Source organism: Lampris incognitus, unplaced genomic scaffold (genome assembly GCF_029633865.1).
Source record: "Lampris incognitus isolate fLamInc1 unplaced genomic scaffold, fLamInc1.hap2 H_6, whole genome shotgun sequence".
Taxonomy (NCBI): domain Eukaryota; kingdom Metazoa; phylum Chordata; class Actinopteri; order Lampriformes; family Lampridae; genus Lampris; species Lampris incognitus.
In genome coordinates this window covers 9970-35900 of record NW_026611081.1, presented here as the reverse complement: position 1 = coordinate 35900, position 25931 = coordinate 9970, and the positions used below count along the sequence as shown (strand labels likewise).

Sequence of the window (25931 nt, the reverse complement as noted above, 5' to 3'; positions counted from 1 at the left end):
TCAGTCGAGGCACCATACCGGATCGGTCAAGGCCCACGTTAACAACGGCCGCCATTGGTGCTGTGCCCTCACGTGGAGAAACAGGGAATAAGCCAGAAGAAGAAGGACATTTAACCCATCCTATTGTATAGGAGCAGTGGCAGCTGCAGCACCCGGGGACCAACACCAGTTCTTCTTTCCATTGCCTTGCTCAGGGGCACAGAGAGGAGTATTAAGTATTAACCCTAACATGCATGTCTTTTTGATGGTGGGAGGAAACCCACGCAGACACAGGAAGAACATTCAAACTCCACACAGAAAGGACCTGGGACGGCCTGGGGTTCCAACCCAGGACCTTCTTGCTGTGAGGCAGAAGTGCTAACCACTGGACCACCGTGCTAACGGGAATAGTGGAGATGGATAGACAGATAGAATGACAGGAGAAGGCAGAGAGGGATGGATATATTGATAGTGATAGAAAGAAAGATTCGGAAGTGGGTGTGAGGAAGAGAAAAATAAATGGGTAGAGAGGGATATTGAGGAGATTGATGGACAAACAGACAGATTAGTGGACAGTTGGACAGTGAAAGAGGAATAACGTGCTACCAAGCCAAAAAGAGGTTGCGAGTTCATCTGGGACCTGTCCAGCAGTGGCGTAGCCAGGAATTCATTTCGGGGGGGGGGGTTGAGAAAATATGCTAAACATCAACGTGTAACAGATTATAGCCCTTTAGGAGTGGCGAATGTGTGCTTTATGTTATGTGAATGGATGACAGTAGATGAATGTGCAGTTACATGAGACAACAAGCGGAGATATCTAGTATTGGCAAGGTGGTTGGACAACTTTTTGTCATTTGATTATTAAAGACTTGTTGTACTGTCAACCTGACCAATAACGTAACAAACGCACAGGCAAAAAAAAACAAAAAACAAAAACAAACTCCCCTTCATGATAGTTCCATTGAAAACTCAATAGGTCTACACTAATAAAGAAAACAACATCCTTCCTTATAACACCAGGGCTAGCTTTCTTCTTTTCCTACTGTAGGCGTCCAATACCTCTTCTACTGTCACCGTAATGTCCCTATGCTCCGGGAGCAAAGTCAGGCTGTTCAGGTGATTTTCAGTCATGGTGCTGCGCCGTTTGTCCTTTATTCTCCCCAGTCTTGAAAAACTTCCCTCAGCATGAGCAGTGGTCACAGGGAGTGTTGCAAAAATTTGGAGAAGTTTGAATATAGTGGGATAAAAATGTTCACTGCAGGCATTTAATGTGTCAAGTGCATTTTGTGACACAGGAGTTGCATTGGCCCATTTAGCCCTCCATGACTCGATTTCAGCCTGGACAACACTCAGATGATCTGTCACTTCGTCGGGATACAGCTGATAAACTTTCTCAGCCGAACCCTCGTTCAGCGTGTTCACATTGCGTGGGAGTAAGGAGCTGATATTACAGATGACTTCCCTGTGTTTTGTGAATCACTCCTTCGTTTGGGATGTATAAAAGTCCAGTAGTGGAACAAAAAGTTGCTGGTGATGGTGGATTTCACAGGCCTTCAAGGGGTCAGTGTCACTAGCATTGCTTCTCATCCGCAATGGTCGGAAATGTATCTCGTACTTGGCTGCTTTGGCACATGTCTCCTGGAAGATTTTCGCAAACTCTGTTTCTGAATTGGATCGCATTTCTTGAACCTGTCTGCTGACCTCGTCTACAGCAGAGATGCAGCTCAGGTCGTAGTTTTCTTTTTGAAGAAACTGGGATAAGTGGAATGTTTTAGCAAGCATCTTCTTGCAGACATTCATTGTAAGCATGAATTCGGCTTAATCAATTGCACTGAAAAGCTGGTAAGCTTTAACAGACAACTCACCAAAGAATGTGTCACTAATCTTTATCAGGCTAGATCTCACTGGCTCATATAGCTCATTATAAGTGAATATGGCTTCGCGACGCTCTACCCATCTTGTTTCACACAGGGAGCAGAGTCTGGTTTTCTTTTGATCAGGCATAAGCCGCTGTATTTCCTGTCTCAAGCAGGCGGATCGGAGAGCGGAATCATGAAAAAAGTAGCAAATTTCAGATACAATGCCAAAGTTATTTCTCACTGACTGAACTGTACAGCATTTGTTCAACACCAGATTTAGACTGTGACAGTGCACATACACAGCATGCTTATGCTTTTCTTTCAGTTTTGCCTGTACCCCGTTAATATGGCCACTCATGGCAGAGGCCCCGTCATAGCCCTGACCACGTAAGAATCGTACATCAATGCCTGCTTTCGTGATCTGTCAATCCATAGAATTGGCAGTTCCTTCTCCAGTCAACTCTTCTATGTCTACAAATGACAGAAAGCCCCCTCTGATTGCATATTTGCCATCATCATGCTTATCCACATATTGAATGCAGAGAGACAGCTGTTCTCTTCCAGAGCAGTCTTTCCTTACATCCACTAGTACACTAAAACATTTAGCTGCATTTATTTTCTGGACTAGTTTATTTGTCATGATATCACCTACAGTGTTGATAATCTCATTCTGTGTTTTGGGACTGCAATAGCTTGCATTCGCATGAAAGTGACAGAGGTGCTGGAACAGAGCTTTGTCGCCAGCTAGTGCCCTAAATCGAAGTAGCGCTCTGAAATTCCCATCGTTGTGTGTGGGCTGATCAAGCCCAACTGGCCCCGAATCTACATGCCCTCGTAGCGCGATTTCTTGACGACTACAGAAAATTATGGTTTCAATTATGCTCTTCAGTTTTTCTGTAACCTGTCTTTTCTTCTCAGAGTCAAATTTCAGTGATATTTTAGTTTTGTTGTGAAGAATCTGTTCAAAGTGGTCAGCTTGCATCAATGTGGTATTTTTTCTTTGCATGATCTCTAAATGCTTCTAATGCATGCTTCCAGTTCAAGAATGGTACACTGGCTAACTTTCCGAATGTAGCGTTACCTCCTTCGCCCAAACCGTCCACCACAAATGAAAGGCAATGCTTGCAGAAGCAACCATCCACCTGTGCCGAATAAACTAGCCTAGTATATTGGTTCTGCCAATGATGCTGAAAACTTAGCCTACTTTCATTCATGGGGAATGAATGTCCAGTTAAGGGCGTCCAGTCAAATAAATAAATGTTTCTCCTGTGCTCATCTGAAAGTCCCTTACTTTGTCTTTGTGAAACATAGTCCATTATGTCAAACATTGGTGAAACGTTTTAACAGCAGCCACTACCGGCGCCACCTCCTGTACTGTTTGATCCCCCGCCACAGCCTCTGCTGCTTGCACCATCATCGTATCCACCGATACTCCGCCAGAAATGCCGCCGTCGCCGACAAGATCAGATTCAGAGGCTTTGGACTTTTTTGGGGGAAGGAAGAAGTTGCTGATTTTTTTTGTTCTTTTTTTGCAGCTAGCTAACGATTCAGATAGATAGCTAGCTAACGTTAGTGATGATCATGGCTAGCTAACGATTCTCTTTCGAATTGAACAATGCATTCTCACCATAGCCCAATTATAATTGGCATGCTGTAAGATAAAATTGTGTGGCCAATAGCATACATGATTACACAAGAAAAGTGATGTGACTTGTTCAACTTATGTCTCACAAAGAAAGAGGGTGGTTGAAAATCCAGGTAGCTTACTGATTGGTTTATGATAAAGTCACTGCACATTTATGGGAATCATTCAGCACAGGGACTGCGCAAAACCAGTGTTATTTGGTATAGCTGTGCTGCACTAAACTTACGTCCGTGAATAAGCAGTTTGGAACTGTCTGAAAATATTTCGGGGGGGGGGGGGGGGTTATACTCCGGGCTACTCCAGTGCTATCCAGCAAACCTCCTCTGTTAAGAAAACTGAATCTGTCTTTAAGTTGACCTACTCCAACACTAAGCTAACCCACTCTATTAGCTGGTGAACCCCCTCTATCTTTGACCTGTCTTTAAGATGAGCTATTTTGTCTTTAAGTTAACTGTTACATAATACTTGTATAATAATAATAATATAATAATGTTAATAATAATTGTCTTTAAGTTGATCTTCTGTCTGTAAAATAAATGATTCTGTTTCTAAACTAACTTACTTTGCCTTGAAACAAACCTCTTATTTCTAACCGAACCTGTTCTGTCTTGAAGCTGGCTTACTCTGGATCCTGCTGGAAGTCCAGATGAGCCAGCTAATGTGTCTGCCGTCCAGTTTTAATACGGTCGGCGTCAGAATTCAATTTATGGGAGCCTGTTAAGGACTGGAGGGTTGCTGATTCAAAACCTCATCAGGTTTAGGGTTTAGCAGAATGGACACCAAGAGCTGAAGTCAAACTGGATTCGGGTTCGCATGATGGGTTTTGACCAACAGGACCAGGTTCAGAACAAACTGCAGTAAAGCCCCACAGGCAGAGCAGAAATACAAAGAGAGATGATGGACATTATTTGTAACCAATAAAACCGTGGGATTCCTCCTCGTTACTTTAACTGTTAGCTTTATCCTGATTTATTTCAAAAGCCATGAAACAAAAGGCTCATTAAAACAGTCTTGATGCTGCTCAATAATCCAGGTGAGGAAATCACAGAAGGTTAAATCAGTTCATCTGGACACAACGTTTATTAAGAGAAATACTTCATCACTAATCTAAGTGACCTCTTCAGTCTCACCTGACTGCAAGTACCCCATCCTTATAAACAATTCAGTGACTGCAGGTACCCCACCCTTATAAACAATACAGTGACTGCAGGTGTCCCCACCCTTATAAACAATACAGTGACTGAGGGTATCCCACCCTTATAAACAATATGGTGACTGCAGGTACCCAACTCTTATATTGTATTGTTTATAAGGGTGGGGTACCCGCAGTCACTGTATTGTTTATAGGGGTGGGACACCTGCAGTCAGGTGAGACTGAAGAGTCACTTATGCCCCTTTTCCACTGCATGGTACTGGCTCCACTCCACTCCACTCCACTCCACTCAACTCTACTCGCTTTTTTCTGGTTTTCCATTGGGCAGAAGTTAGGGATAGTACCTGGTACCAGGTACTTTTTTTGGTACCACCTCTGTTGAGGTTCCAAGTGAGCTGAGCCGATACTAAAAGGTGACATGAAAATGCCATTATAAATAAATAAACGAAAACAAATAAAATATAAATATATGTATTTATATTTATTTAAATATAAATAAAAACCAACTAGTCAACATGCCCACAAATGACCAGCGGGGCTTCGCTGTGAGGGGGACTATCTGCAGTGGAAAACCAAATCCCAAAAAGTAAAGTGAGTAGAGGTGAATAGAGTAGAGTCGAGTTTAGCCAGTACCATGCAGTGAAAAAGGGGCATTAGATGATGATGACATGTATCTGTCAAACGTGTCCAGATGAACTGATTAAACTTCTTGTGACCTCAATAAAACTGATTTTCACAGAAACAATAGAGAAAACCAGCGCTGACGGTCTAACCTGATCTGGTGCTAAATGTGATCTTGTTCTAAACCCGATCTCATTCTTAACCCAGTCTAATTCTTAACCTTTTCTGGTTCTAAACTGGTCTGGTTCTAAACCCGATCTGATTTCAAACCCAGTCTGGTACCTACTAAACCCTATCTGGTAATGAACACAATCTGGTACATGACCAGTCTAGTATTAAACCCAGTCTGAATCTAACCTGGCTTGGTATTAAACCCAGTCTGGCTCTAAACTCGGTCCGGTTCTTACCCCACAATGACGATGACAAAGTCCAGAAGGTTCCACCCGTTGCGGATGTAGGAGCTGGGGTGCATGACGAGCCCATAGGCCAAAATCTTCAGGAAGGTCTCGATGGTGAAAATGATGAGAAAGACATATTCCACTTGTTCCTGAGCGGAGACAGAAAAAGCTCATGTGACCAGAGAAATATACTGAATTATAAATCACTCATTATACTGATCACCAATTAAAGATCCATTATCAGTTGCCTGTGTGAGTAGGTTTGGATACTCAAGACATTTGTTGGTTGGCTCAACATCAGATGAGAGCAGGATTCAAACCTGTGATGGATGCATTTGCTGACACATATTTTATGTATTAAAGTCTCAGTTTTTTTTTATCTTCCAGAGTGTGCAAGAATCCTCTTTTTTCAGGATAAAAACTCAAACTCGATGTATTCCTGCTCAATTATTACCAGTCTCCTGCTGCAACAAAGCAGCGGTCTCCTGCTGCAACGTTCTACAGTCAGGAGGATGTTACAGAGGTAAAGGGATATTTGGAGCTTTGTAGTTATTGAATATGTTATTTTTTATTTAAAACACCACAAACTTCATCAAGCTGACAGACGACGTGAAAGTGCAGATGATAAACTGAATGGTTTACAGATGTAAAAATAAAATATTCCTGTTTTCGCAGCCCATTTTACATCAGAACATGAAGTCCTGATGATGGCGGGCTTTGTGCGTAAGTCTTGGTCCAGATTTACTGAAACTCTATTTCATAAATGTAAAATAAAATATGCTCACAATCAAGTGGAGCTGAGGCGAGCTGCAGGCTGGCCCACACAGGACTCCATGTGGACTAGTGTGTGTGACTGCATGTCTGCTGGTGTGTGTGTGTAGCTGGGTAAATGAGGATGTGGAGAATTTTAGGAGCATTTCAGAGGATTACCAATCTGTCACTATCTCTCCTCTGACACACACACACACACACACACACACACATGCACACGCACACACACACAGCCCTTAGCTGCTCATCTCTCCTCCCCCTGTGATTTTCAATCTACCTTCCCTCAAAACTAGAAATTTCTCTAACACACACACACACACACACAACATAAATACTGTCCCTTTAAATAAAAACACAAATTACATCACAACACACAGCAGACAGCAGCACTACAGTATTATTTGTAACCGTGGTAACACTGTTTGTCCTGCATGGATACCGCATCAGCACCAAACGGATTCCTTTACAAAATAAAAGCTCTCTCTGTCTCTGTCTGTCTGTCTGTCTGTCTGTCTGTCTGTCTGTCTCTCTCTCTTGTTTGGTCTTTCTCTCTGTCTCTCTCTGTCTCTGCCTCAATTCAACTCAGTGATGCTTTATTGTCATGACTGCATTAATTACAATGTTGCCAAAACAGGTGACAGCGAAACAGGTCAAGAGTACCAAAAAAAAAAAAGGGAAAAAGGAATACATTGATCTGGCAGAAACATAGAAAAGTACTTAAACAGCAACTGACAGTAATTGAGAATGGTTTGGTCACTCACTGACCCCTTAGGCTATGGCATTCTGACACATACTGTGCCACAAGGTGTGACCTTTGGCCCTCTCCTAAAGTAAGTGGCCATTGTTCTTTCTCATCCAGCAGTAGAATATTTGGAATCTGGTTTTCAAATGTCTCCTGGCATTTTTCTCTTATGTTCTGGAATTTCTCACAATTTAGCAGGAAGTGCATCTCTGTCTCCACCTCACCTGCCGTACACTGACCACATATTCTTTGCTCTTTTGGTAGCCAAGATGTTTTGTGTGTCTGCCCTTTTCAATGGCTAGACTGTGGTCTCTGAGCCTGTACTTGGCAAGGGTGTGTCAATGCTTACGGTCTCCGACAGTGGACAGACAGTCACCCAGTTTTATTCTCTTTTTAGGCCTCATAACATTCTCATGTGTGTTGTAATTTGGTTTCTATGTCCCAATGTTCCAGATATGAGTGTTTGCATTGTGTGATGATGCGGTTTACTCTAGTCTGTGGTTGGTTAGCAGTGCTAGTCTGAAACTCATCTATGTCAGTGGTTACGGGATCAGTTAGTTTCACAACCAGTTGACTGAGGGGACTCTTTCTTAGCTCTTGGATTTGGAATGTTTTAAACTGCAGTGTGTGGGGGGACTTGATTTAAGGTGCATCCAGAATCTAAGTGATCTTTTCTGGATATTTATTATTAATGGGAAACGGCCTAATTCTGCCCTGCATGCATTTGTTGGAGTTTTCCTTTGTACGTTTAGCAATTTTTGACAGAATTCTGCATGCAGGGCTTCTATTGGATGTTTGTCCCATCTAGTGTAGTCTTGCTGGCTGAGTGCACCCCATACTTCACCTCCATATACTGCAATGGGCAGGAGGACACTGTCAGAGATTTTGGACCAGATTTTAATTGGGGTGTCTGTTTTATAGAATGTTCTTTTTATTGCATAGACAGCTCTTCGGGCTTTCTCTTTAAGTGCATTCACTGCCAGACCAAAGTTTCCTGAGGCACTGACCCTCAGTCCCAGGTAATCATAATATTTAACATGTGCTCTAGGGCGGTGTTACCTAAAGTAAATAGGTGTCTACTTTCTTGACACCGGGGTTTCTTCTGGAAGACCATAATTTTTGTGTTTTTTAAGTTTACTGCCAGGGCCAGTTCTGACAGTATTTCTCTAGCAGATCCAGATGCTGCTGTAGACCCTGTTCTGTGGGTGACAGCAGCACCTGGTCATCTGCATAGAGCAAGAGTTTAACTTCTGTGTTGTTTAGGGTGAGGCCAGGAGCTGCAGATTGTTCCAGTAACACCGCTAACTAATTGATGTAGATATTGAACAGGGTTGGACTCAAACTGCAGCCCTGTCTCACCCCCTCGCCCTTGAGTGAAGTATTCTGTTCTTTTGTCGCCAAGTTTTACTCCGCACTTATTTTCCAAATATATAGATTTGATTACGTCAAACACTTTACCCCCTACGCCAATTTGGATGATTTTATAGTATAAGCCATCATGCCAGATGGGATAAAATGTTTTCTTAAAATCAATGAAATATGTTTCCTTCATTTTTTTGGTGAATGTGCTGATTAATTAGGGTGTGTAGGGTGTAGCTGTGATCTGTAGTGCGGTGATTTGGTAGAAAGCCAATCTGACTCTTGCTCAAGACACTGTGTTGGGTAAGGAAGGCCTGTATTTGGGCGTTAAGAATACAGCAGAAAACTCCCCCAGGTTACTGCTCACACAGATGCCTCGGTAGTTATTGGGGTCAAATTTATGTCCACTCTTGTATATTGGGGATATCAGCTCCCAATTCCAGATGTCAGGAAAGCAGCGAGCTTGTAGAACCAGGGCCTTCCGCAGCTCAAGAGAACTGTGTTTGAGCATGTCAGTCCTGGTGCTGTCAGGGCCACAGGCTTTTTTGGTTCGAGACTTTGGAGTTTGTCTGTTAGTTCTTCTAGTGAAATTTGGTAGTCAGTTGGGTTCTGATTGTTTTTATAGTTGATTCTAGTATTTGCAGCTTTTCTTTTATATGTGTTTGTTCAGATGAGAGGTCTTCTGGCAGTATTTCTTTGTATAGGTTTTCAAAATATTTTTTTCCAAATGTCTCCATTTCTCTCTCTCTCTCTGTCTCAGCTTTGTGCCAGTTTAAATGTCTCTCGGCTGTATGTTGGGACGTGACGGGCTCTGGGCCGTATGTGGGGGCCGTATGTGGAGACGTGACTGGCTCTGGGCTGTATGTGGGGATGTGATTGGCTCTGGGCTGTATGTGAGGATGTGATTGGCTCTGGGCTGTCTGTGGGGACGTGACTGGCTCTGGGCTGTATGTGGGGACGTGACTGGCTCTGGGCTGTATGTGGGGACGTGACTGGCTCTGGGCTGTATGTGGGGACGTGACTGGCTCTGGGCTGTATGTGGGGACGTGACTGGCTCTGGGCTGTATGTGGGGATGTGATTGGCTCTGGGCTGTATGTGGGGATGTGATTGGCTCTGGGCTGTATGTGAGGATGTGATTGGCTCTGGGCTGTCTGTGGTGACGTGATTGGCTCTTGGCAACAGATGTTTGCCCAGAACGCCTTGATGTTGATGTGACTTCAGTCAGTGGTTGGCCCCACTAATTGGCTGAACCCACGTGCAGTGTGGAATCATGGGATAGAATTGGGAAATGCTGGAAGGAAGAGGAGGAGAGGAGAGAACAAGAGTGTATAGAGAGAAAAAAGACAGGAAAGGAGAGAAAGAATAGAGAAGTGAGGAAATGAGAGAAAGGACAGAGAAGCGAGGAAAGGATAGAGAGAAGGATAGAGAAGAGAGGAGGGAGAACAAAAGAGAATGAATAGGAGAGGGGAGAAGAAAAATGAAGTGTGGAGAATAGCAGAGGAAGATAGAGGAGAGCATGGAGAATAGCAGAGGAAGATAGAGGAGAGCATGGAGAATAGCAGAGGAGGAGAGGAGTTTCAGTGAAGGATGGCTAATAGCTGCAGATCAGAGCTGACTGAACGTCCTGAAGCTGTCGAGGAAAAACTCCAAAATAGATGCAGCTTCCAAAACTTTACCAACAACACCAACCACTGCTGCACATCCCAGTATGTTCACACAGAGAGATAGACAGACACAGACATATAGACAGGCAGATACAGACAGATATAGACAAGCAGGTACAGACACACAGACAGACAGACAGGCAGATACAGGCAGATACAGACATATAAAAAGAGAGATATAGACAGGCAGATACAGACATATACAGACATATAAAAAGAGAGATATAGACAGGCAGATGCAGACAGACAGATGCAGACAGACAGACTCTCTTGGTCTCTAAAATATGTCACAGGGAAACAGAAACACAACTTAACTACATAAGTAACAGGCCCCCAAGAGCACCTGCACCACACACACACTAAGGAGTTTTTATGCTGACTGCTTTTGCTGAGGACAGGTGTGTGAGTGAGAGAGAGAGAGAGAGAGAGAGAGAGAGAGAGAGAGAGAGAGAGAGAGAGAGAGAGAGAGAGAGAGAGAGAGAGAGAGTTGGCACAGATAAATGGACATATGCCCCATACATACAAACATATGTGTGTATGCTCCGTGCATACACACATATGTTTGTATGTATGGGGCATATGTTCTCACTCACACACACACACACACACACACACACACACACACACACACACACACACACACACACACACACACACTTTATTCAGGACAGCAGAAACCTGCAGGCGTAAACCAAACTCCCAAAATACACTCTGCACATCTCACACACACACCAGCTGAACTGGTCTGGCTGAGGTCTGTGCTGCTTGCATCACAACACACAGCAGCTAGGAGTAAAAGCTGCATGCAGTGTAAGATGAAAATCAAAAGCTTCCAGTTTTATTTGGTAAAAGTCAGCGGTAAAGAGGAAAGTCTTGAGTCTAGATTTAAAAGAACTGAGAGTTGCAGCAGACCTGCAGTTTTCAGGGAGTTTGTTCCAGATATGTGGTGCATAACAACTGAAAGCTGCCTCTCCATGTTGAGTTTTGACTCTGGGGACAGAAAGCAGACCTGTCCCAGACCACCTGAGAGGTCTGGGTGGCTCATAGTGTAGCAGTAGATCAGAAATGTGTTTTGGCCCTAAACCATTCAGTGCTTTATAAACCACGAGCAGAGTTTTAAAATCGGTTCTTTGATGGACAGGAAGCCAGTGTAGCGACCTCAGGACTGGAGTGATGTGGTCCACTCTTCTGGTCTTAGTAAGGACTCGAGCAGCAGCGTTCTAAACAAGTTTTTTCCAAATCCTGCCGAGACATAAATCCTTTTCATTCTTGATACAGTCTCCAGGTGACAGTAGACGGACTTTGTAATGTCTTAATGTGGCAGGTCTGAGGCCATGAATTCGTGGCTGTTGATGTGACATGGGTTTTAGCGGCTAATGATCTGTTGTTTACCTCTGGGTGCCGCCGAGAGATGCTCCTCAGGGGCTTACCTGTATGGGCCATGGCTGCATGGGTCTCAGTGTTAGCGTCTAAGCTAGTGCTGCTAATGCTAGCTGTGGTATTAGCATTGTGTTCACTGACAGGCAGCTCATCCAGAATAAGAACCTTGCTCTCCAGCAGAACCTCTGGTGAGAAATTGGTGGAACTGTGCTGTGCTTGTTGTATCTGACTCTTCTTTTACCCCGGACAACATCTGTCCAGAGCTCAGGGTTTGACACTGCGGGGGTAGAACAGGTCTTTGGTCTTGCTCCCTGGTTTAGCCAATAGCACATATCCAGATCCGATGTGGTGTCGGTGTTAAGCAGGTTCGGGCCGGACTAGGGAATATTGTCCGCATAGTCATCAGCACGGGACACATTATGTCCGAAAGCCACTTCAACATGTTTCATGTCCCTAGTTCTGATCAACAGCCGGGTCCAGGACATCAGCTTGGGAAGCAGACTGTCAGTAAGTTTTTCCTCCTCTTGTATTTGGTAGAGCATAGAGATTCTTTTCTCAAGCTCTGTGATGTTCTGGCTGAGCGTGGCCCAGTTGGTGCATTCAATGGAGGGAGAAGAGGAGGGGAGGCATTTTTCCCAAAGCCTGAAGACTGAAAATGGGAACACGGCTGTTTACTGGTCCAATTCATTCAAACATCAAACCTACCACTAAAAATGTTGGTATCATCTCTGACCAGAATGTCTTTTGAGTACTATGTTACAAAGCTTGTCCAATCCTGTTTTCTTCCGCTAAGAAATATTGCAAAAATCAGAAATATTTTGTCTTTTAAGGACATCGAAATATTAACTCACACTTTCATTTTCTCCTGTCTAGATTACTGTAACTCCCTCTACTCTGGCCTCAACCAAGCTCCTCCTAAATCATCTACAGTTGGTTCAGAAAGTGGCTGCTAGACTACTACCCAGAACTAACCGTAGGTCCCATATTACCTCTATTCTTGCATCCCTCCATTGGCTTCCTGTAAAATTCAGAATAATCTCCATCCATTATCCAAGCCGCTTATCCCAATTGGGGTCGCGGGATGCTGGAGCCTATCCCAGCAGTCACTGGGCGGCAGGCGGGGAGACACCCTGGACAGGCTGCCAGGCCATCAAAGGGCTATCCAAACAGTGGGGGTGTTTCTCAGTACTGAATAGTACCAAGTACAAACTTGGGTTCTTGAGGAGTCCATACTTGGCATGTTGAACTTAGGAGCACAAATTCCCAAGGTAGTGAGCAAATGCAAGTCTCAGTTTACAATCTGAGGTTAGAGACATGTGCTGGTATTGTGCAATACCCCTAGCCAGCAGGGCTTCTTCACTCCGAAAAAGTTGGAGCACATTTTTAAATTGCCATTGCTTTTCCAAAAATGGAAATATTTGAAATCTACACTGTTGATATCTTGTCGCAAAATTTTTAAAGAAGCAAATTTGGTTAACAAATATAACAGAGTACAAAAAGTGTAATAACTTTAATAAGAAAATCAAAGAAATGATCTATAAGATCATACTGATTACATTTAAAGCACTGCATGATCTTGCCCCCAGTTACATTCTGATCTTCTCATTCCTCATCCCTCATTCCACTTCCCGACCACTCCGATCCTCAAACCTCAGTCTTTTAGCCATCCCTCACTCCAACTGCAAAACAAAAGGTGACTGCACCTTTGCAGTTTTAGCCCCAAGTCTGGAATAATCTCCCCCAATCCATTAGACTTGCTGAATCACTGGACTGTTTTAAGCAGCTTCTAATAACCGTCTTTTCAGGCAAGCCTTTTTATAGACCCCCCCCCCCCCCCAACTTCTGTTTTGTTTCATTTTCAGCTTGGTCTGTTACTCCCTATGCCATGTTTTATATTAATTCAATTTATTTATTTATTTATTTGGAGGGGGGGGGGTTCTATGTCAGTGGATGGATACAATTGGGGTTCTCCCCAATTGTATCCATCCAATTACTCCACTCTTCCGAGCCGTCCCGGTCGCTGCTCCACCCCCTCTGCCGATCCGGGGAGGGCTACAGACTACCACATGCCTCCTTCGATATATGTGGAGTCACCAGCCGCTTCTTTTCACCTGACAGTGAGGAGTTTCACCAAGGGGACGTAGCATGTGGGAGGATCACGCTATCCCCCCAGTTCCCCCTCCCCCCTGAACAGGCACCCTGACCGACCAGAGGAGGCGCTAGTGCAGCGACCAGGACACATACCCACATCCAACTTCCCACCCACAGACACCGCCAATTGTATCTCTAGGGATGCCCGACCAAGCCAGAGGTAACACGGGGATTCAAACTGGTGATCCCTGTGATAGTAGGCAACGGAACAGACCGCCACACCACCCAGATGCCCACAAACATTCAATTTCCATCCATCCATCATCTTGTATTTATTCATATTTTCTGTATTGAGTGTAAAGCACTTTGTAACTGTGTTTTTAAAAGAGCTATGTAAATAAAATGTTACTTACTCACTATTTCCAGAAATCAGACAAAAAGCTCAGCGAGGAAGTATATATACATTAAAATAAAATTGCTGATTATGGCTACGGCAGAGGGTTGAGTCCATATACGTAGTTCTTGCCACAATACAGCGAAAGCACTACGGAGTCAGAGACTCCAGTGCGATCAAGCTCGTGCGACAATCGATGATCCGATAGAATCCAGAAAGCAGTACAGGCAGACCATGAAATCACTTAAGAGTTGTGAGGAGTTGTTACAAGTTCCAAGTAGCTTCAAGTTGTTGTACTCCTGTTCATCACTGCAGCTTTAAACCAGCGGCTGTGTCAGACTGATGACACGCTGTACATGGCCGGGGGGGTGTGTGTGTGTGTGTGTGTGTGTGTGTGTGTGTGTGTGTGTGTGTGTACTTTAGTACTCACCAGGTCATGGTTGGTTGAGTTGGAGTCATCTTCGGGAAAAGGTTTAGAAACACCAAGTGCTACACAGTTAGCAAAGATAGCCAACAGGATGAAGATATCGAAGGGTCTGGGTGAGGAAGGTTAAGGAAGCACAAAACCATGAACACAACACGTCTGTTCACACCAGCCAGGCTCATCATAAGAGACAGGATATTGTTGAATATTATTGGAATATTAGAAAATATTAAAGACAGAAGAAATTATTCTCGTTAAAAATTAATAAAAACACAAAACTGAGCACAAAATAAACAGAATGATTCTACATGTTCATGTTGCTTCATGTCTGATCTAGTTTCAGGAAACTGAAAAGGAGGAACAAGACTCCCGAGCAAGACTCCAGAAAGAGACTCCAGACTCAAAGCTGCTGAATCTCCCAATCTGTTCTGTTCATTTCTTTAAGACACAAACTATTCTTCCATTTCTAAGGGTCTTCATTGTTGCGTGTGTGTGTGTGTGTGTGTGTCTGTGTGTATGTGTGTGTGTGGGGGCTTGTTTGCATGTCTGACATACTTAAAATACTGTAAACCCCATTGCAGTACATTTCCTGGAGCCTATCCCAGCAGTCATTGGGCGGCAGGCGGGGAGACACCCTGAACAGGCCGCCAGGCCATCACACAGGGCCCACACACACACACACACACTCTCTCTCTCTCAACAGAAGGGGGCTGTTCGTTGCGTGAGCCTCGTCTCTGATTGGTCGGCAGAGGATACTTCCACTCGACGATGGACAGGGCGGCACGGCGGATCGGATTGTTGAGTTTGAGACAGAACAAAGCTCTTGGAGCTCTCTGCACCTGGTTACTGCCCTGCACCTGGATGAAGAGCCACACCATCGTCATCATCACCATCACTATAGTCATCTTCATCATCATCATTCTGATCCTAATCAGAACACCCCCCCCTCACCTGTTTCTTGGGGTGTTGTCCTCTGCGACGTTGGGTTCCTGTGGAGCTCGTGGTGGAGTGGACAGTGTCCGTTCTTGTCATCCGGACGCCTCCCTCATTCCCTCCATCCAACCCCTCATCCCAGCCTTCATCCTTCTCTTCTCCTCCTCCATCCTCCTCGCCACCCTCCTCCTCCTCTCCTCCTCCCTCCTCATCATCCACCGTCTTGGTGTAGCCATTACGCCCGTTACCTGGACAAACAGACAAACAAACAGACAGACAGACAGACAGGCACACAGACAGACAGACAGGCAGGCAGGCAGGCAGATAGGTAGGCAGACAGACAGACAGACAGAGGCAGGAAGGCAGGCAGGCAGACAGACAGGCAGACAGACAGACAGGCAGAAAGACAGAATGAGAAACAAATCAAAGACAGCAGTTAAACAGTGAAGTTAGCAAACTTCAATATTTTTGCTTTATGCCACAAATGACAAGTCTAAAAGTAAACAAACACAAAAACACCAACAACCGACATCTCATTCCCGTTTCCCTTTTACTACTTATTTTACTACTTATTTTACACCTATTTTACCACTTATTCATACAGCTTCAACTGCAATACACAGTACACCGTCGTCTAGTTCAGGGGTTTTCAAAGTGTAGGAAAGTCAGCCTCTCCTCAGAGAACATAAAAACAGCTGCCCCCCCCCTCCCAATTATTATCGCTATTATTACTATTATTGTTGTTGCTATAATGTATGTTCCACTCAGGTATAAAAACGGGTTTCAACAATAAATGATATATCTTTGAAGATGATCTTTTATTTTTTTAAACATCTTTTTCAAACATTTTTAAACATCTTTATCTTTATGTTTTAAAGCGGGGTTTACCTGCTAGCTATGCGCAGCGCCACTCGGCATGATGCTGCGGTTGCCATGGTATTTACGGTGCTAAATGTGTCACTGGCTTTCTTCTGTCACCGCAGTTCCCTTAGCTTCCTATCCAGCACCTCCTGCTGCTGCGGGTCGATACCAAACCCATTAGCTAGCTCCTCTCTAATGGCAGATAACACACCGCGGCGTGGGGCGTCCTCAGGACCAAGCCATGAAAACCCGAACTGTAAATAATCCTGGTGGTCCTACTTCCTCCGTGTCCTGCTTGCCCCAGACACTGCCTCCGTCCTCACTGTAGTCCTGTTACTGAAAACCCATCCATGTTGCTCCAAGCAGTGCTGAAGCTAGCTAAAGTTAGCTAGATGTTTACGGTTACTTTTTCTTCACGGTTTTTTCTCACGCTGCGCCTCCCCCGAAGCTCTCTGGCGCCCCCCAGGGGAGGCGCGCCTCACTCTTTGAAAACCCCTGATCTAGTTAACTATACTACCATGAGGCACTACAGAGTACACCGTCGTCTAGTTACCTATACTACCATGAGGTAGTACAGAGTACACCGTCGTCTAGTTAACTATACTACCATGAGGTAGTACAGAGTACACCGTCGTCTAGTTAACTATAGTACTATGAGGTAGTACAGAGTACACCGTCGTCTAGTTAACTATACTACCATGAGGCAGTACAGAGTACACCGTCGTCTAGTTAACTATAGTACCATGAGGCAGTACAGAGTACACCGTCGTCTAGTTAACTATACTACCATGAGGCAGTACAGAGTACACCGTCGTCTAGTTAACTATACTACCATGAGGCAGTAGAGAGTACACCGTCGTCTAGTTAACTATACTACCATGAGGTAGTAGAGAGTACACCGTCGTCTAGTTAACTATACTACCATGAGGTAGTAGAGAGTACACCGTCGTCTAGTTAACTATACTACCATGAGGCAGTAGAGAGTACACTGTCGTCTAGTTAACTATACTACCATGAGGCACTACAGAGTACACCGTCGTCTAGTTAACTATACTACCATGAGGCACTACAGAGTACACCGTCGTCTAGTTAACTATACTACCATGAGACAGTAGAGAGTACACCGTCGTCTAGTTAACTATACTACCGTGAGGCAGTACAGAGTACACCGTCGTCTAGTTAACTATACTACCGTGAGGCAGCACAGAGTACACGGTCGTCTAGTTAACTATACTACCATGAGACAGTAGAGAGTACACCGTCGTCTAGTTAACTATACTACCATGAGACAGTAGAGAGTACACCGTCGTCTAGTTAACTACACTACCATGAGGCAGTACAGAGTACACGGTCGTCTAGTTAACTATACTACCATGAGACAGTAGAGAGTACACTGTCGTCTAGTTAACTATACTACCGTGAAGCAGTACACAGTACACCGTTGTGTAGTTAACTAAACTACCATGAGGCAGTACAGAGTACACCGTCGTCTAGTTAACTATACTACTGTGAAGCAGTACAGAGTACACCGTCGTCTAGTTAACTATACTACCATGAGGCAGTACAGAGTACTACCATATCACAGAATGAAGGACATGGTTGACCAGTTAACTATTATGAGGCAGTACAGAGGACACGCTCGATTAGTTAAACTAGTACAGAGTACATGGTCGACTAAACTAAACTACTATGAGACAATACAGAGGACACGCTTCACTAGTTAAACCAGTACAGAGGACACGCTCGACTAGTTAAACTAGTACAGAGTACATGGGCGACTAGTTAAACTAGTACAGAGTACATGTGCGACTAGTTAACTAAACTACCAAGAGACAGTATGGAAGACATTGGATGACTAGTTAACTAAACGACTATGAGACAGTATGGAGGACATGTTTGACTAGTTATGTAAACTACTATGAGACAGTATGGAAGGCATTGATGATTAGTTAACTAAACTACTATGAGACAGTATGGAGGACATGTTTGACTAGTTAAGTAAACTACTATGAGACAGTATGGAGGACATGGATGACTAGTTAACTAAGCTACTATGAGACAGTATGGAGGACATGTTTGACTAGTTATGTAAACTACTATGAGACAGTATGGAGGACATGTTTGACTAGTTAAGTAAACTACTATGAGACAGTATGGAGGACATGGATGACTAGTTAACTAAGCTACTATGAGACAGTATGGAGGACATGGATGACTAGTTAAGTAAACTACTATGAGACAGTATGGAGGACATGGATGACTAGTTAAGTAAACTACTATGAGACAGTATGGAGGACATGGATGACTAGTTAACTAAGCTACTATGAGACAGTATGGAGGACATGTTTGACTAGTTATGTAAACTACTATGAGACAGTATGGAGGACATGTTGGACTAGTTAAGTAAACTACTATGAGACAGTATGGAGGACATGGATGACTAGTTAAGTAAACTACTATGAGACAGTATGGAGGACATGGATGACTAGTTAACTAAACTACTATGAGACAGTATGGAGGACACGTTTGACTAGTTATGTAAACTACTATGAGACAGTATGGAGGACATGGATGACTAGTTAACTAAACTACTATGAGAGGGTATGGAGGACATGTTTGACTAGATGGAAAAAGAGGAAGGTTTTGGGTAGTGGACCAGCTTCAGTGTCCTTTGCTTGTCTAGACTGACAAATTTAAGGATGTTTCTTCAGTTATTTTGTCCTCTTGAAGCGACTGGAGAGGAAGCTTGAAGTTTGAGACCCTGGACAACACGCCTGCCAGGATTTACTTCATGTGAACATGTCATCTGTTAACCAGCTGGGTGGATACCACGTCTGTAAAGCTGCACTGCAGGGAAGGAGAGCCAATCACAGGCACCTGCAGATTTGATAATACAAGGCTATTGTTGTTATTCAATGTATGTAGTTGTTCTTATCCCATGTGAGGGTCTAAGGACAGGATGTTGTGTTGCTGTAAAACCCACTGAGGCACATTTGTAATTTGTGATATTGGGCTTTACAAATAAATAAAATTGAAAGCTATTACAAAGAGTATAAATATAACTATCATAATTCATTCATATTTTTTTCAGAAAACTTTTAACATGTTGTGTTTCGTGCTAATGTATGTTTGAACCCTCAGTAAAAACCTCCCAGTCGAGGAGGAGTCAGAACCCAAACCACAGAGGACCGTCTGAATCTGTGGTCCCGTCTGAGGGCTTCTGTCTGAATTTTACAACATTTCAGTCTTCAAAACATTTTCCGCTGCCAAACAACCTCTGATCCCGCAGAGGGTAGATAGATGAGATCCTACTAAAGAGCTTTACTACCAAATCACTCCACCGGCTTTTATCCACTCACCGGCCCATCCTGCTGCACAAAACCGACATGCTGAAACCAAGCAAGTCTGTCCACACACCAGTCTGTACTACCCACGCCAGTCTATAACACACAGACCAGTATGTAGTATGCTCAATATGTAACACATAGACCAATATATTATACACAGACCATTCTGTAGCACACAGAATAGTCTCTAACACGCAGACCAGTCTATGTCTGTAGTACACAGAATGGTCTATAGTACATAGACCATTCTATAATATACAAACAGTCTGTAATACACAGACCAATCTATATAGTACACAGTACACAATACAGTCTCTAACACACAGACCAGTCTATATAGTAAACAGAGCAGTCTACAGTATACAGAGCAGTCTATAATATACAAACAATCTGTAATACACAGACCATTCTATAACACACGGACCGGTCTATGGTAGACAGACCAGTCTACAGTACACGATCTGTAACACACAGACCAGTCTATATAGTACACAGTATACAACAGTCTATAATACACAGACCAGTGTGCAGTACACAGACCAGTCTATAGTACACAGACCAGCCTATAACACGCAACCAGTCTATATTATACAGACCACCACATAGCACACAGACCAGTTTATAGTACAATACCAGTCTATAGTATACAGACCACCATATGACACACAGACCAGTCTATAATCCAGACCCATCTATAGTACACAGACCAGTCTACAGTACACAGACCAGTCTGTAATACACAGACTTGTATAAAATAAACAGACCAGTGTACAGTACACAGACCAGTCTACAGTACACCGACCGTCTATAGTACACAGACCAATGTGTAGTACACAGACCAGTGTACAGTACACAGACCAGTCTGTAGTACACAGACCAATGTATAGTACACAGACCAGTCTACAGTACACAGACCAGTGTATAGTACACAGAACATTTCAGACAGCAAGAAAGAAAGCAACAGAGAGACAGATGGGGGGGGGGACAGGCAGGCAGACAGACAGACAGACAGACAGACAGACAGACAGACAGACAGACAGACAGACAGACAGAGACAGGCAGGCAGGCAGACAGACAAACAGACAGAAAGACAGACAGACAGACAGGGAGAGAGAGACAGAGAGAGAGACAGAGAGAGAGGAGATATGGGAAGAGAGGGAGGGATGTGACAGTTCCAGAGGAGGTGAAAACAGACATATTGTGGTGAACAGCTGTGACCTATTTCTGAGCTGTGTGTGTGTGTGTGTGTGTGTGTGTGTGTGTGTGTGTGTGTGTGTGGAGATCTGGGCCGTGGGTTATCTGTTAGTACCTGAGGTCCCCCCCCACACACACACACACACACACACACACACACCACAGCTCAGCGGACAGCACAGAAAGGTTAAACGACACAGAAGGCAGAGAAGTCCACACTGGACAGGCTTGTGAAGAGTGAGGAGTCAGGTTAGAGAGGAGGAAGAACAGAAAGGAGAGACCAAGAATGTGAAAGGAAGAGTTAGAAAGAGGATAAGAGGATAACAAAGAGGATGAGAGAGAAAGAGAGAGAGAGAGAAAGAGAGACGGGGGGAAGGGAGGGAGACCAAATCACTTGCTACTTAACAACTCATTAAAACTATTTCTCTATTCTGGGCCCTGAGCTCAACACCTCAACTGATAAGAGACAGACAGACTCAGAGACAGAAGGAGAGACAGACAGACCCAGAGACAGAAGGAGAGACAGACAGACTCAGAGACAGAAGGAGAGACAGACAGACTCAGAGACAGAAGGAGAGACAGACAGACTCAGAGACAGGAGAGACAGACAGACTCAGAGACAGAAGGAGAGACAGACAGACTCAGAGACAGAAGGAGAGACAGACAGACCCAGAGACAGAAGGAGAGACAGACAGACCCAGAGACAGAAGGAGAGACAGACAGACTCAGAGACAGAAGGAGAGACAGACAGACTCAGAGACAGAAGGAGAGACAGACAGACTCAGAGACAGAAGGAGAGACAGACAGACTCAGAGACAGAAGGAGAGACAGACAGACTCAGAGACAGAAGGAGAGACAGACAGACTCAGAGACAGAAGGAGAGACAGACAGACTCAGAGACAAAAGGAGAGACAGACAGACTCAGAGACAGAAGGAGAGACAGACAGACTCAGAGACAGAAGGAGAGACAGACTGAGAGAGTCTTCATGCTCAATAATCCAAGTAAGAAAATCACAGAAGGAGAATCAGTTCATCTGGACACAACGTTTACCGAGAGAAACATTTCATCTAAGTGACCTCTTCAGTCTCACCTGACTGCAGGTACCCCACCCTTATAAACAATACAGTGACTGCAGGTACCCCACCCTTATAAACAATACAGTGACTGCAGGTACCCCCACCCTTATAAACAATACAGTGACTGCAGGTACCCCACCCTTATAAACAATACAGTGGCTGCAGGTACCCCACCCTTATAAACAATACAGTGGCTGCAGGTACCCCACCCTTATAAACAATACAGTGACTGCAGGTACCCCACCCTTATAAACAATACAGTGACTGCCGGTACCCCCACCCTTATAAACAATACAGTGACTGCAGGTACCCCCACCCTTATAAACAATACAGTGACTGAGGGTACCCCACCCTTATAAACAGTACAGTGACTGCAGGTACCCCACCCTTATAAACAATACAGTGACTGAGGGTACCCCACCCTTATAAACAATACGGTGACTGCAGGTACCCCACCCTTATAAACAATACAGTGACTGCAGGTACCCCACCCTTATAAACAATACGGTGACTGCAGGTACCCCCACCCTTATAAACAATACAGTGACTGCAGGTACCCCACCCTTATAAACAATACGGTGACTGCAGGTACCCCCACCCTTATAAACAATACAGGGGCATAACGACTGAAACCAACGACCAGGTTCATATGCAAATTACCTTGACCATTAACTAGAGTTTCGATGGCCATGTGTACTATTCAGAGGGTAGGGGAATAGTTGCAATCACAGCATTGTAAGATAATGACATGGTGACAGATGTACTTTTAGCCCCCCCCCCACCCCTCGGTTCAGAAAAACTGCAAAAAGCCATCACATAGATGGCTTTTTTGACTCCCCGTTCAAACCAGCGTTCCTCCCTATCAAGGATGTGCACGTCCTCATCCCTGAAAGAGTGGCCACTAGCCAGTAGGGTGAATGCCGTCCGCTTTCAGCAGGTAAGGGCGGCCCCAGAAAGAAGGCCAGTTATCAACAAAGCTGAATCCCTGCTCATTACAGTAACGAGCCAGCCAGCGGTTCATTGAGGTGAGCCTACTGTACAATCTCATCTTTACCCCTCACAGGTAAGGGACCAGAGACAATTAATCGATGCCGCCACATCTTTTTGGCCAACTCAAGTGGCCTGACTAGGCTGGCTTTTGTGATCTCCGATTGCTTCATCTTAGCATTATTGGTGCCGACATGAATAACAATGTTGCTGAAAGTAGTGGTGCTGTGTGCCTGGGTTCCCCGATTCTCCCTCTGTGATGCCAGCACCCTAAGATTAGCCTCTATGTCGGAGATTCTGGCCCCGGGTAAACAGTGAACCAAGGCTGGTGAAGCTAATCTGATAATGTGGCTAATGGAGTCTCCTAACACTAGCATGCATTGCTTTACACCATCGACAGGAGCGAGAAGCACACTGGCCGGTAGGACTACTAACAGGGCTGGTGAGGGGCGAAAACCGGTTTGCAGTTGGGAGAGATGACTGCAGACCAGGCCACACAACCAACCAGAGGTCCCACGCCGGTAAACAGAGACAAACTCTGCCGCATCTGCAAACGAGGCTGAGCTAGTGCTAACAATAGCATATCTAACAATAGATTGCGGTGTGAATGCACATTTGAGGCGGCCTCACCCAGTACCATCCTTGCAATGTCCGTCCACGTCTGCATTTAAGTTTTGTCTTCGTTTGATGGCTGGGAGAGCTGGTGCTGGATTGGCGGGGAGAGTTTGGTCTACTGCGTCCTGTGGGCCCAGGGACCATGGCCCTGCCTGGAGCTGTGACTGAGGCGGTAACACTGAGGGCAGTCTGACAGGACGCGGAAGTGTGGCAGGCCATGCTAACTGCTAGCCAGCAGTTCTGATAACACCGAGGGCGGCGGTCTCGCCTGGCGTTGACTGTGGTGTTTTTGGTGTCGTCATGTGGAGCGCGAGGAGGTGTGTCGAGGGTATCTGGCTGGGGGAGCTGGCGTTGGATCAGCTGGGGGAGCCTGGTCTGCTGCGTCCGGTGGGCCCAAAGACCACGGCCCCAGCCCGGAGCTGCACCCAAGGAGGAAAAACCGAGAGCGGTCTGACAGGACGCGGAAGCGTGGCAGGCTATGCTAACATCTAGCCTATGCAGACCGGCAATTCCGACAGTCATCCTGGCTGGCGTTCGTTCCCTTCGACAGTGATTTTTTTTTTACAATTTGGATTTATGTGTTAGTTTGGACATGTGTGCTCTTGAAGGTGTTATAGTTTCTGGATGTGTGTTTTTGTCTTTGTGTTACTCTGCTGTGGGCTCGGGGAAACGAGATTTCATTTCATGTACAGTGGAACATCAAATGAAACGACAAATTAAGTGTTGCTGATTCCTGGTTCCTGAGCAGGTCTGCTGTCAGGCCCGCAGCTAAGGCTGTCCGGAGGGCCCGTCACATCCGACGTAATCCTAGCCAAAAGCAGCTGCTCGAACTCACAGACACGTCTCTAGTAGAGACGACCTGTCCGTAACTACGGAGCAGTCACCACACACACACGCACACACGCCATACGAGGCTGCTTTGACTGTGACTGTAACAGAGCTAACTGCTAAGCTAGGCTATGCGCCAAGCTAGCAACAAACTAGAAACGAGAGGCTGCCTACTGAACACGAGTCGTACGAGAAAGAAAAGTAGAGAGTCTAGCGAGAAGTGAACTAAGCACAGAAAATAGTGAAATCGGAACAAATGAAGAGGTTAGGGCAGAATATAGAGAAGAGATGGTAAGAAAATAAACAGCGGTTACCGATCTCACCAAGCCGCCTATCGCGAAGGCGGAAGCAGGAAACAGCTGGCGGTTACGTCCACGGAGGAGGAGGAGCCACGGACCGCCTGAAAGCCGGGGATGAACACGTGGTGCTCGCGATGTGCCGCCATGTGTCAGTGAAACACACGAGGCTCCACTCACCAAACTCTCTCTGACTCCTGACTAGCGCCGTTAGCTCGTCCATCTTATTTGTTAAAGTGTGTTGTTTCCTTCTACTAATGAGACGTTACAACTCGTTTCAACCCCACGGGGCTATAAACTTTAATAATAACTTCGGCACGTAAGGTTATGCATCATGCTCGGTCCGTTATTCCAGGTGCAACAACCTAAACGACCCCTGTGTAAACAAGGAACTAAACAATGGTTCCTAACAATAGTTCCTATCGTTACATCCTCTCTCTTTTCAGTTTCTTCTTTTTTTTATAACCTTTAATACATTTGCACAACATTTGTGATTCACTTTTTTTCATTCATGCTCGGTCCGTTATTCCAGGTGCAACAACCTAAACGACCCCTGTGTAAACAAGGAACTAAACAATGGTTCCTAACAATAGTTCCTATTGTTACATTATTAGCCGGCCATCTCACGTTGCCCGTGACGAGAGAGGGGACATCAGAATCAGAATCAGAATCAGAAACAATGTATTGTAACGATCACGGATGAATAGGCTCGGTAGCCCTTGGCTAACGAGTCTGACCCTTTAGTCGAGCGGTTAGCGATGTCTCCCGCGGTGCGGGAGATACGGGTTCGCGTCCCGCCTGCGGCAGTTCCTGTGGTTGCCCCCCGAATTCGCTACATTGGTGTCAGAAGTGGGATCAGGGGCCACGCCCTCTGCCCCGACCACATGGCCCAAAAACTTGGTCTCACGTCGAAGGAGGTTGCATAACCAGAAGGTCATCAAGGTAAACCACGCACCGGTTGTGGGGAATGTGAGCCAGCACCCTCTCTGTTAGTCTCTCAAACGTGGCGGGGGCAATGCAGAGACCAAAGGGCATCACACGAAACTGCCAGAGTCCCTGGCTGATGGTGAAGGCCGTCTTGGGTCTGCCTTCTGGTGCCAACTCCACCTGCGAGTAACAGCTGCATAGGTCAAGTGAGCTGAACCACCGTGACCCTGCGATGTGGTCCAGAGTGTCGTCAATGCGGGGCAAGGGGTAGGAGTCCTTACAAGTTGCATTGTTCAGCTGACGAAAGTCTACACAGAACCTCCAGGTGTCATCTTTTTTTTGACCAGGATGACAGGGGCGGCCCAAGGGCTGTTGGATGGCTCTA

General features: G+C 45.1%; 1 protein-coding gene across 1 annotated transcript in view; it reads right to left on the bottom strand.

The window, feature by feature from the left end:
- The window catches only part of cacna1fb (calcium channel, voltage-dependent, L type, alpha 1F subunit), a gene marked incomplete at its 5' end in the record, with an annotated part of 128982 nt that extends 113320 nt beyond the window's left edge, over window positions 1-15662 (bottom strand). The window contains 4 exons of the mRNA XM_056301732.1: window positions 5665-5804; window positions 14488-14593; window positions 15238-15338; window positions 15433-15662. Coding sequence (XP_056157707.1) covers window positions 5665-5804; window positions 14488-14593; window positions 15238-15338; window positions 15433-15662 — 577 coding nt within the window. The remainder of the gene's footprint in view (window positions 1-5664; window positions 5805-14487; window positions 14594-15237; window positions 15339-15432) is intronic.
- Window positions 15663-25931: the final 10269 nt, after the last annotated feature.